Source organism: Oryzias melastigma, linkage group LG17 (genome assembly GCF_002922805.2).
Source record: "Oryzias melastigma strain HK-1 linkage group LG17, ASM292280v2, whole genome shotgun sequence".
NCBI classification, from domain to species: domain Eukaryota; kingdom Metazoa; phylum Chordata; class Actinopteri; order Beloniformes; family Adrianichthyidae; genus Oryzias; species Oryzias melastigma.
The window spans coordinates 12,502,894-12,516,073 of NC_050528.1; the positions used below are offsets into that span (position 1 = coordinate 12,502,894).

At 38.5% G+C, this 13,180-nt stretch overlaps 2 protein-coding genes across 2 annotated transcripts in view; one reads left to right on the forward strand and one right to left on the reverse strand.

The window, feature by feature from the left end:
- LOC112144319 (major facilitator superfamily domain-containing protein 12) overlaps positions 1–2,067 on the forward strand; it is a 12,033-nt gene extending 9,966 nt beyond the window's left edge. The window contains exons 10-11 of the mRNA XM_024268811.2: positions 134–264; positions 724–2,067. Coding sequence (XP_024124579.1) covers positions 134–264; positions 724–782 — 190 coding nt within the window. The 3' untranslated portion in view covers positions 783–2,067. The remainder of the gene's footprint in view (positions 1–133; positions 265–723) is intronic.
- Positions 2,068–6,240: 4,173 nt separating this feature from the next.
- Positions 6,241–11,975, reverse strand: LOC112144311 (cytochrome P450 7A1). The gene is made up of 8 exons (XM_024268797.1): positions 11,896–11,975; positions 10,618–10,858; positions 10,326–10,535; positions 10,046–10,240; positions 9,771–9,970; positions 8,643–8,773; positions 7,578–7,756; positions 6,241–6,639 (listed from the first exon to the last, which is right to left on the reverse strand). The coding sequence occupies exons 1-8, from the start codon at positions 11,973–11,975 to the stop codon at positions 6,337–6,339; spliced, it is 1,539 nt and encodes a 512-aa protein (XP_024124565.1). The 3' UTR covers positions 6,241–6,336.
- Between the last annotated feature and the right edge of the window lie 1,205 nt (positions 11,976–13,180).

Genomic DNA, 13,180 nt, shown 5'->3' on the forward strand with positions numbered 1-13,180 from the left:
TGATCTGGAACAAATTAAGCAGACTCAGTCCGGAACAAATCATTTTTCCAGTGTGAACACACCCTAAGTCTGAGTCGCTCATAAGATAATTTAGGAAGAGTCTGAAAGGTGACTCTGAAGTTGTGTGTTTCAGTACTGTGGCGTGCTGTCCGGCCTGCGTGTGGTTCTATCATTACATCATGGTGGCGGTGACGGGAGGCGTGGCCGTGGTGGCAGCGCTTGCTCTCTGCTCCATCCTCATCTGGCCAATCAAGATCCGACCACGTGAGTCCAACTCTCATAAAGCTCCAGATCGTCCAGTCAGTCCTCTCATTTAGGAGCTTCAAGGAAAATTGTGTTTTATATACATGTTCTTGTGGCATTTTTCTGACGATGGAGGACACATGTAGAGCAGTTAAGCTTCAAATTGTATTTCTGAGTATTTATTTTTAATTAAAACAGTTGTGAATTAGAAGCAGAAGAAGTTCACTCTTCAAGGGGGATCTGCAGCACAGATCACATTGATCGGATTAGATCAGATTTATTCAGAGGCAAATTTCTTAAAAACTTCTGCTGCTCTGCAGAAAACCGAACAGGTTGTTTTCTTTTCAAATTTTGGCTAAAAACAGCATAATCATAATTAAAAGACCACTGGGAACGCTTTAACAAGCCACGTCTAACTGATAAACATGTTTGATTTCAAATCTAACTAGATCACTTCCGTACTTTTGTGTGTGTTTGTAGGTGATCTGCAAGTAGTGACAGAAGATGCTCCTTCAGTGAACGGACTACCAGCTTCCTGAGCTACATGGAATGTTTTTCCAGGAAAAAACAGGGATTCATCCGAATGTCTCTTGAAGCAATGCATCATGGGAAACAGTCAGGGAAATAATGGAATTTTTAAGATGACTCCTTTTTTTTAAGGTGTCTCCAGCAAAGACTTTTTTCCTTTTCAATCTAAAAACAAAAAAATGGGGGAAGTTACTTCAGTGGAACACACACTAATGCTCCCCGCAGCCATTTTCCCCACATCCCTCCAAACACTAGCATCTTAAGGTGAGCGTTAAACGGGGATGGTCTCAGAACTATAGGGAATAACTACACCTGGTAAAGCTGCACTTTCATTGAAGGCATTCGTCTATATATTATATATTTTGGTGTAATGATTATTTTTGTCCTTCCTGTCTGCTTCCGTTTCCCTTCCACCGAACTTCCCCAGTAAATGTGCAGACTCCAAAAATACGGGGTGAAAAGCACTTTAATCTCTGAGCTTTATGTTGAATCTGACTTGATCGTCAACATCTGTGGTTTAAAGGGAAACCCAAAATCTGCACAAACATGTTTTTTTTTCCCTTTCTGCACTGATCAAAAAGGGAAGCGCGCCAATCACGAGATCTAACCTTCCTGCTTTTCGTTTTTTCCTTCATTACTAGACTTAATATGTACAATTACTGCCTTTGATTTAACTGTTTTAGCTGCAATCTTGACGTTTATTTTGAAGCAAACTATCTGCACTTACAACGTCTAGATTCTGACGTGGCTGACTCACGCCACACGTGATGAGGGACTAAACCGTCTGAGTACGGTAGCTAATGTGGAACAAATCTACAGCTGAAGAGTTTTGGAAACAGCAGCAGCAGCAAAGCTTTTTTTCCATGGAGTTCATGTTTATTTATGTAGAAAATCTCCAGTAAACCAGTCTACTCACTGGAACGCTAAAACTTTAAAGGGAAGGAGATGAAAGCCGCTTGGCAGCGCACAATGTGAAGTCAAACTGTATCCACCTTGATTTGGTTGGTTTACCTTCCTAGTTGATGTTTACTGTGGAGCAATAACTGGCCATGTGTGAGATTTTTTTTTTTTTGGAAATCCTTTTCTGCTGTTTGTACTTTATGGTTTTACCAAAGATCAAAAATCCAAAAGAAAATGGAAAAAAAGGGATTCATACTGAGAAGCTTTGGAGCCATGATGATGCTATGGGATGTTTGCTCACTGGAACATTCCGGATAAACTTTTTGAAGTGTGCTGTTTTTTCCTGTGTTTGAAGGGATCTCCATTAAAAACATTTATTTCAGGTTAACGTTGAAATGTCTGTCTGACTTCATTTTGATTATTTTCATAAAGATTTAGTCAAAATAGAATGTTCAAAAGTAAAGTTTATCTAATTAAAACTAAGAGAAAATTGTCATTTCAGCTCAACCACAGAAATAAATGAAAATAAATCTTAAAAATGAGGCTAAAAAAGTTCATCTGTAAAGATAATTTCTGGATTATGTTTGTATTTTCTTTTAATATAATAAATTTAAAAGTAACCCAATGTAAAACATTTATTTGCACTCAGTTTTGCTGTTAAACAAGTTGACTTTTTAAAGAGACACTGAAAAATTTTGTATTAAAAGTTGAAGAAACTAGAATAAACCTTCAGATGAAGCTGGATTGAAGATGAAAACCACAGAACTGCCAGATAAATCCTCTCGCTCTAACCTAATGAATGCCTGAAGCAGCAGATTCTAGAAAACCTTTACTTTGTGTCCCATTTACAGAGCAGAAGTTGTAAGAAGTGATTCCTTTTGATTTGTGTGTTCTTAGCTGATCATTGATAAAAGTTTCACAGGGTAATTTCCCAATCAGGAATTTTCTGGTTGTTGCTTCTTAATTTCCAAGCCAACTATTTAATACTTTTGAATTGAAAGAACAATTTTATTTTTCATTGACCAGCAGCTGAACAAACGCATAGAAGCCGAGAGTCTCTAGTGATGCACAGAACAGGTGTATATTTGTATGAACAATTTTTATAATTGAATCAAATTTTTAATTATTGGTACGTACTAGTATTAATACAATTTGAATCCTGCACCAAATGAAAATTTAAAGAATGAGGCAAAAGAGAACAGATAAATTATAAATGGAGAAGAAGGTAAAGAGTGTAGAATAAACAGAAACTCCACAGATAAAGAGAAAATACTGCAAAATACATAAACATAACAATAAAAAGAATATTAGTTGTAGTAATAATTATTACATTTTTTTCAATCTTATAATACCACCAACAACCTGTGTTGTCAGTCAGCTGGTTCAGCTGTCATCACATGAAGAGAACAAACTTTTTATGTAAAGAAAATCTATACATTCAATGATGGAACCTCTTTGATGCTTCAAGAAGGAACGATGCCATGACTTAACTTCAAGACAGCATCACCTGGATAAATGAGAGCTTTCACTGACATTTACATATTTTTGATAATAATAATAAAAAAATACTTTTTACTTATTAAAATTAATTCAGCATGGCAAGACTTTGATCTGCAAGTGTCATGAGTTCAGATTCTAGCACTAGAACTCTAAAACTCACAACCTGGATGCCCAGATCTCTTCAGACCTAAACATGAATCACGTTTGACATTTACCTGGTGAAATAGTGTTAGCACTTCCGCTCTTTTTAGTTTTTAAAATTTCTTCATCTATATTCTAATAACTAATCATGTGACCTATACGATGAACTTGTGACCTCTCCAGGTTGTACCCTCATCATTGCTAGAATAGGCTCCAGCAACCATGTGACCCTACTTAGACTGTAGAGAATAGAAGGCATAAAATATTGGCTTGCAATGTTGGAAAATCTTTTATTATTTCATTCTTTTGTAAAAATGTTCCAACTATTGTTTGTATTTTTCAATCGAATTCTAATCAAATTCTGATGTATTACTCAGCAGACAATTTTTGTCTAATTCAGGGGTCTGCAATCAGCTCCTTTACCTCTCCATAGTGGCTCTCTGGCTAAAAGAAAAAAAAATATAGTCTTTTTTTCAAGTAGGGGTTACTAAATAAGCATTTCTTTAATTTAGATAGGTTAAGTTTATACATTTATGACTGAGGTGATAAACAAAGATAAACTATATAAAGGTTTTTAAGTCCTTGCTGACTTGAAGAAGTCTTGTTTGTTCTACGCTTCCTCCAGATTTTAAATATTAAACAAAACTTTGGTAAAAACTCTGATCCTTTATTAGTTTAAAGCACAGATTATCTTATGCTGTCCACATCTGCACTGATGATCCGGTTTGGCACAAGGTGTCTTTTATTTTGAAAGGAAATTGTATGACCTTCTATCAAACATGAAAAAATAATTTCTCAGGTTGAGAAAATGTTAGTTTCTTTTTATATTTCACTTTTTATTCAGGCCACAAAAGAAGCATAATTCATATTTATTATTAAAAAAAACATTGTAATGAATGTACAGCACTATCAGAATAAGACTTTGCGCCTCCTACTAAGCTTCGATCAGTAGAAAACAAACAAAAATGGCTCTTTTACTGTTAAAGGTTGCAGCAGACCCCTGGTCTAATGTTATGACACAGTATGACATTCACACTGTTACCACTAGAGGGCAGTGTTTTCTTTAAGATGTCAGATTTCAAAGACCAAAGAGAAGAGTTCTGGTGTGAACTTTAACACTTGCTTGCAAAAAATGAAAAAGAGATTCTTATATCTCTTAAAATCATCTTTAGGGGTAAAAAAACACATATTATATCATAAGCCTCAAAATACAACAATACAGCTGTTCCAGAAGAGTGCTGAAGAATTTTAATACATTTATAAATATTTTTAGATTTTTTTTTCCTTGTTTTTTTTTTTTTTTTTTTTTAGCAATCATGGTCAAATTTGTGATAATTAAGCAGAAAGATGAGTCCATCACCAGATCACACACCTTCTATCCTGGTGCAGTGGAGTCTTCTTCATTTTTCTGAGCTGAGAAAACCTTCTCACAATGGAACCAGTCAGCTCAGCACCTTCTCTGACTGGCACTTCTCCTGTGATCATTTATTTGGAAATGCTTGCAGCCTCACTTGCGTTCTGACTGACAAAACTAGCCTGACATGTGAGGCAGACAGTGGCTGGCAGGCTGCACTTGTAGGTATGTGGAGGGAGTAGAAATACTGACTTGGAGCAAACAAAAACAGCCCAGGGATAATTTTGATTCACTCTCAGTGTTTTCAGGAGGTACTGACAAACAGAAAAAACACTGAAAGCAGAGTCTGGAGGAGAAAATTCTCTTTTAATTCTAAATGGTGGTAAATTGTCCACTAAGAGGGAGGAAAAGGGGATATTCATTGACAGGAGATCCAAGAGGATAAGTTCTGTTGGATAAATCTGATGAACATTATCAATGAGAAGCAACAATGTGTGAAAGTGAAAGGTTGACAAGAGCAACCGTCTGGAACGCTCAGGTTTACGACTACGATCTGGTCACCTGATTGAGTAAGCATTAAAAAGTGTCAGCAAACAGAAGTCTAAGAAAACCAGAAAACGGGCGAAGAAACCCTAACAGATTCACCCAAAACGAATGTCAGAAAATGACATTTCTACTTCTAATTTCGGTGTTATAGCCAGTAAAGTTTTTTTTACTTTAAAATTAAAATTTTCTTGGATGTAGAAATTCTAATTTTTTTTTCCATTTTGGTCATGAACCTCTGATTTCAAACTTTTTATGAAGTATAGAATCATTCCAATCAAAATGTTGGCTTTTTAAAGTAATTCTTTCGAGATTGAAAATATTTTTTATGTAATTACTCATTCATGAATATTCATTTTATTATCATTACATAATCCTGTTTTAAGCTCAGTTGAACCTGATGGTACAAACGCAGTGAAGGATGATGATAAATGAGCAAAGCTTCAAAAAAGCTCCTTTTTTAAAGTTGGTCTTATTTTTGTTTTAAAACATGATGAAATTCTGTTTAAGAATGAACCAAGAGTTTATCAATAAGTTGAAATAGAATCAGATCAAAAAGACAAACTTTTAATAAAAATGAAAAAAAAAGCAAAATTCCTAGCAGTTGCATCTTCTACCTGATTGAGCTGCCAGCAGGTTTCATCATGCACAAATCCTGCACAACAGTCTAAGAACCATCAAATAACCAGTTCTACTTGTTTACGGAGGTACAAGTGCTGCAGGCCGAACAGACATCCACCTGCAGGCGCTCAGGAAGTGACTACAACTTTCACCTGTTGTCATACAGCCGTCCACAGTGGAATGTCCTGGTATGCTTCATAAACACACAGACATGCAAATTCTTCTTTAAAAAAAGAAAAAAAAAGAACTGAAATGAGTGCAAAAGTTAAACTTGTTCAGAAAAGGGCTTTACTTCCTGTTATGATCAAACAATGGCCGCCACTGTGCACCGTCACCTGCTCTGATGCTACAACATCCTCACAGATAGAAAAGACACATTCTGCAGGAAGCTCAAGAGAAAGGGAAACAAATGAACAAAAATAGAACTGGGTTTATTTACATGAGCGTGAATCAATTTACACTATGTACAGCAAAAGTTCAGTCCTTCTGGCCAGCAGAGACTACACCTAATGGTTTGCTTTCAGCTTGTATCTGAAGTCCACGTCATACGTTGGTTGAAGGACTCCAAGACCAGCGCGGGATTGGTCGAGAGGCGGGACTCTGGCGGCAGAGTCCAGCAGCTCCATGTCGAAGAAGGAGAGCATGAGAGTCAGGAACTGCTTGATTTCGTACACGGCAAAGAACCTCCCGGGACACTTTGTCACTCCGGAGCCAAAGGGCATGTAGAAGTAGCGTAGCCGCCGCCCGTTGCGATAGAAAATGTTATTCTCTTGACCTTTGTCGTCTAGGAAACGGTCAAACTTGTACTCCTGCGGGGTTGAAGAGAAAATAAGGAGAGATATCAGATACAGCAGCCTTAAACCCAATAAGTAGATACAGAACAGAGCTGAAGGGGGAGAGTTCTGACTGACAGTCATGTCAACAGTGTCTCAAGCTTCTTAGCCTCTTGCTTTAACTTATTTTGGCTTAATTTTTACTTGTTAATTGAAAATTGTTCATATCATGCAGACGACACATACAGAATTTAACCTTCTGGAGTCTAGAATGCTGAAAAAAATCTATAAATCTATGGACACACCGGCTGTGTGACGTGTGTTTAAGGATGCACCTACGCACATTATTGAATGTGCATGCTGTTCACACTGGACAAGCAGGGAAGGGCTTCTTCTTAGTTTTTTTTTTTTTTTTTACTGCCTAATAGCGAATGTCCATCACCTACAGTTTGAAGAGGGTTGGTGAAAAATGTTAAAGGGGTGCAAATCTCATGATTCACGGCTCTATTCCAATATATGAAGACTTGGTGTTATTAAATTCTGTCCGGACACAAACCGCAATTATAAATACCTCCTTCATGATCAATGTTCAAATGGTTGGGACTTCCATGGTTTAAAATAGACGCCATCCATTCCTCACAACTAAATCTGAGTCCCTAAGTGATCAAAGTTCAATCTGATTTAACTTCAAATGCATGTGCAGTAACGGCGGCTTTTGTATGTAGAGCCCAAAACTATTCTTGAGAGTTTTGAACGCGGAAGCCTGAAATGTGTATTTACACATGTTTACATAGACTTTTCATTTGAGGGTAAAACATCATCAAAGCCTCTATATAGTTTATTATTGTTTTTTTCTTTTTGTTTTTTGCCTTACATTCCAGCCGTCAAATATCTAATTCACTCAAGGATCACCAGTTACAACTGGTTTAGGTAATGAAGTAAATCAATGTGAGTGAGTTCACAATGACACTTACATATGGATCCTCATAGATTTCTGGATCGTAGTGGAGTAGGGGCGGGTACAGGGCGATGACGTCATCTTTTCTGATGCGGTAGGCCTCCTGGTTGTCAAGTTGAAGCAGGAAGTTGTCCTTAGCGACACGCACATTCAGGGAGGCGCTGGAAAGCCGCATAGCTTCTTTGATGATGCTGTCTGTAAGCAGATGAACACAAACATTTGATCTATTACTATTATGTGTTAACACTATAAAACCATTCATGTCATATTTGATACAAACATTTCTGAGAACCATATTTCAGTACACTTTAAAAAGTGAAACATTGGATCAATTAGCAAAAGTTTTGTAATTTGCTACGTCTAAAAATATTAGTTTGTATCAAATTCAATTTTTAAGTTGAGTAAACCATCAACTCTAAATTTTAATTTTATGAAAACTAATCATTTTAAATGTAAAAAATTCCAGAACTGTTGTTAATTAATACAACGTTTCACCTTTTTTTAGTGTAGTATTATCAAAACTTTAATTAAAAAAACATCTAATTTAGTCCATGTTTTCTGCCCTGTAGTTCATCATCATTCCACTAGGGGCAGTAGTAGAGCTTTCCAAAATGGCCGCTTCCATGAATTCCCAACAACAATTTTGGCAGGAAAAAGTTTTGCTAATTTTCGAAACTTTATGTTGAAGATAACTCATTCTTTGTTTTTCAGAATTGCAAAAGACTACTAGTGTATTAAAAAATATATAAAATATTTTAATAATTAATTCACTATAATACATTTACAGCCTGTTAAAAATGTGTGAATCGTGAGACAGCGGGTAATTTAGGTGTGTTTTTCTTGAACTCAGTATTTTTGTATCCTAAACTAACATTGATGTGAGTAAAAACTTACAAAATCACCAACATTTATATTATTTAGGCTTATATCTCATAAAAAAGATGTTGCAAAATTTGGGGATGTCCTTCAAGGGTTAAAAAAAAAAAAAAAAAATTTCCTGTCAGGTTTTTGATGTAGTAGCTTTACAAAGGTAAACGTAGGAGAATGAAAGTTCAGAACTCTCACAGTTCACACTTCTTACCCATGATGGGCATTTTGTCCAGCTGGTCCCGGGTCAGGTTCAGGGTGGAGTCCCTCAGGTTGGTGGTTAAACCTGACTCCTCTAGGACTTTCTGTACTTCCTGGCGAGCTGCTTTCATGGCATCCGGACTCCTAAAAAAAAATAAGCAAAATACAAATAACAGAGTGCTCAAAAACCACAGCAATTCCGCTTCCTGTTTTCTTTCTTATGTAATTATGCAGCTGAAATTCCATGCAGGAAATCAACGAGGCAAATTTTTTTTTCTTGTTTTCAGAAGGAATTTTTCAGGAAATATCAGGTTTAGAAATAACATGGAACTCTAAATATCTCAGCTCATTCAGAGCAGTTAGAACATAATGCGTTTGCATTTCGCAAATGAAGCTTGTTTTTATCAGCACCTTCATTTGTCTACCAAAACAGGAAATTGACGCAATATTTAAATAGCCCTGAAGCTTCTAAATGAAAGTTGTCAAGTGCAGTACTTCAGTACTAACAATTGAAATACACGCTATTTAATAGTTTGTGTATTTGTGTCCCTGTTGGATGACCCCATTTCCATTTAACAAAAAGTCACGCACAGTTGGATAAATCAATGCACATTTCTGATTGTCTGGTCTCACACAGACGATCCGTTTACAGTCACATAAAGAAGAACTCAGAAAAGTGGTCAGAAAGAGCTGGCTCCAGGACTCAGTTAATGATGAAGAGCCTTTTACTCACACTACAAACAGGCCCTGTAGAAATAAGTCCAAAATTTGGCTTATTTCTTTAAACCCTTTAATCTCTGAGGTGTCGCCAGTGACGCTTAAACACAAAATCTTTAACTTGTTGTAACTTTTCAACCATTAACACAATCAACATAATGTTAATGGTTGAAAAGTTATAGTATGTCAAAGAACATAAACTCTGGAGCTCAGGTGTTAAAGGGTTAAATAAGGAAAAAAAATCTGCCAGAAAAATGGTCTTACAGAGGACTCTTGTTTTAAGTAAAAAAATATTCATTTTTCCAGTCTTGATCCATGTTTTAAAGATTTGTGACAGAATCTTTGAATTTCATCAGTTCGTTTTTTTGTGGAGCGGAACAGGCGACGCTGCCACAGTAGCAGAAGACAGAGGAAGTCTGCTCACCGGATCATGTAGAAGAGGCTCCAAAATGTGGCGGGCAGGGTGTTGGCCTGAGACGCCCACAGCAGAGCCACGTGGGTCCTGGCTTTGCTGACATCGTTAAAGGTGGATAAGGAGTCGTTCAGAATCATCCTCATCGAGATGAGATCCGACATGTTCTGCCTCTTGGACAGGTTTTCAGCATACATGGTTTTTGCAAGGTTCTAAAACGCAGAAATGACACGAGGATCAATATAATCAGTGATGTAATTTAAAGGGTGGCAGGAGGAGACACTCACCTCTCTGGCACTGTAGGCACTCTTGAAGACATGGATGGGCAGACCAGCCACCAGCGCCGGAAAGATCTTGTCGAACTCCTTAAAGTTCTCCAAAGCGTTGAGCACCAGCGCTTTCTGCGCCGACTGACGAGCTTGGCACTTGTCTTCCCCGAGTTCTTTGCCAAAAAGAGTCAGGTAGCCAGACTCGAACATCACCTGGCAGTCGGCAGGAGAGACAGAGCGTTGTGAGAACAGCGACACCTCAAATTTACAAGAACAAGACTGTAAGCTTGAGACGGACCTTGTAGCAGAAGGCAAAGATGCCGTCCACCTGCCACTGGTCCTTGTTGTGGCTGAGGGTGTCAGAGTTCAGCAGGACGTCTTGAAGGTGACCCATCATGGTTTCTATGAGTGGGGGCAGGGCTCCACCCTGTAGCGTCTTCAGAAAGGTTTGATGGAGGTTCTCTGTGGTGTTCCCGTGGCGTGGGTCGAAACTGTCATGCCCAAACGCCTAAAGGAGTGGGAAGATTGTTAGAGTCAGGAATAACTGCTATTTCTTAGTTCACACAAACAAGAACTTGTTCTAAGCTTACCTTTGCAGAAGTTGCGAAGTGGAACTTCATCCAGTCCAGGTGTCTCCCCTGCCTGATGACTGAGTGGTACGAGAAGGGGTCACACAGGAAGTGGATGTATTGGCCTGCGATCTTGCAGGTGAAAATGTGACCGTGCTTCTTCTGGCGACTACGGAGGAACTGGAGGGGGTTGGCCCCGAACTGCAGAGCACAGCCGAGGTAAGGGATGAATCCGTTTTCCACCGGAGGCTCTCCAAGCTGCCTGCCAAAAAAAAAAAAGAAAAAGTCAGAAAAATAAACTTGGAAGAGATAGGCTAATACCGGTTCAGGATCAGCATGTGCATCCTCTGATGTCCTTATCGCAAACAGCAGGAACTTGCAAATAAAAGATTGCGTTTATCGTTAACTGTGGTTTGTCAATAAAACTCTAGGTTTTGATGGACCTGAGCTCTGCAGCTTCCAGAGTGACTATGGGAGGAAAACGTCACAACGTCATCAGCAAAAGGAGCAGTGCTGCAAGTGACCGCAGTGTTCCATGTTGTCCGGGCTCTAGAGGCTTCTTCAGGGATTGCACATGGTTCTCCTGACTTCACTTCTGATGACTTTCATTTGTCTCTCTGAAAATCTTACGCGCAATCCTATCATTTTATTACATTTTTGTCGCAAAAACGTATAGGAAAAGAAACAAATTCTGATGATTTATGTCATTGGTTGACACTATTCCTCATCAACAACTTGAAACTACTGATAAAACTGATGAAGATTCATCAGAACTGCGTTGGGAGTCTACTTAGCAACACTAGAGTTACACAACACACTTTCTTAGCAGTCAACAAAGTATTTTGTTGTAGCTGGAGCTGTCAGATTGTTACTTGTGTCATTGCCAAAAATATGTAACAATTGCATTATTTCTTCACACACCTTTCTAGAAGAAAAACAAAACAAAGATAATGTCTCTGAGTCACATTTGCACCTGACAAACCCATTACAACAGCGTTGAGTTGTCACGACAAGCATGGCTGTCAAATTGTTATCGTGGAACACATGGACCGTTTTTCCTTGTGAGCATGACAACCAAAGAAAACAAACTGCCTATTGTACCACGATGCTACTTTATCGGATTCATCAGTATTTTACAAAAGCAAGAAGATGCTTCAACATTTCTTTTTTTTGTGTGTGTCCTGATCCAAATTTGTAGGATTATGTCATTCATCAAACCTGTCAATGTAGCTTAACTGCAATGAAATGGCTTAAGTACACAATGACACTGCACTCCACCTGTGTGTGGTCCACACTTACCTGCGTCGTATCCCCAAAGCCAGCCACAGGATGCAGCACAGGGCCACCACCACCCCCCATATCAGAGCAATGCTGATCATCACTGAGATGCAGAGAGGAGGATCCGGATGAAAGGATGGCGGAGAGAGGACAAGCTTGTCAGGGCTCTCCAACACACTGAAGGAAGCTGGAAGGTGTGCTGTCAACAGGCGGTGTCTGAGGCGCAGGCGGTGATTGCTGCTGCCTGTCAGTGTGTGTTTGGGTGTCAGTCGGCAGGCAGCCGGAGGTGTGTGGCAACAGGCAGCATGAGGCTGCTTTTATACACGTCCGGGTTGGAGGGTGGAACCTGAAGGGATTTTATTGCTGTCAAGCCCCCTACATCTTCCCGATGTCTGCACATCATAGGATAGATCCTAATATTTTATTCTGAGAACAGTTTTAATAACTCACAATAAGTGAAATTCATAAAAAACGACAATTAATAGAGTCAAAAAGATAAACCCTAATGATCCAGTTGAGATAATTTGATTGATGTTTTTCCTAAATGATGAACATTTCCTGAAAAATCTATAGATGGAGGGTCCTGGGTGGGTACACGATTGGGATCTCTCTAGGAAATTCAGTTCCACGCAATCCATATATGTGTATGCGTATTTGTGTGTGTGTTTGATGGCCTTGACCAGAGTCCTTGTCTGATATTACCTGGTAACCAGTCAAGGTCTTACTCTGTTGTGTTAGTTTGAGTGTGTGTGTGTGTGTGTGTGTGTGTGAGGGATGGGGAGAGCGCGCGGCTGCAGTGTGACATGTGTTCAGACCTGTCACGCTGTGGGTGGGGATCCTGCTAATCAGGAAAGACCATACACACATATAAAAGGTCCAAAAATGTCTGACAGCGAGGAGAGGAGGAAGTCATTTAAACAAATAAATAAATAAATAAAAACATTAGGCAGGATGTAAAAGATGCAAAATGACCCAAATTTGACTAAAACTCCAACTCCAATGATTTATTGAGGAAACATTTTCGTATATATTCATTTTTTAATGTCATAACTCAGAAAACAGAAAGAGAAAGAGACTGTTAAAAAAAAATCCTTTTTATTCTCAGCGAACAACAAATAACAATTTCAATCCACTTAGAAGTTTAAGTAAAGGTATGTCCCCAGGTCATCAAGGCCAACCTTATCTATAGCTTTTATCAAAGAGAAAAGTTTGAAGTTCACTCCCAATGGTGGCGGCCACTAAAGAAGAGCTAAGGCTTAACAAAAATTGCAATCTTAAAAATCTTAGCTGGGAATCGTTTAGCTGT

Coding starts and splice junctions, on each gene's coding strand:
- LOC112144311 (XM_024268797.1), bottom strand. CDS start 11,975: ATGATCAGCATTGCTCTGATATGGGGGGTGGTGGTGGCCCTGTGCTGC. Junction 10,536..10,617: donor ACTTCGCAACTTCTGCAAAG/GTAAGCTTAGAA, acceptor CCACTCCTTTAG/GCGTTTGGGCATGACAGTTT. Junction 6,640..7,577: donor AAATCTATGAGGATCCATAT/GTAAGTGTCATT, acceptor TCAACCCCGCAG/GAGTACAAGTTTGACCGTTT.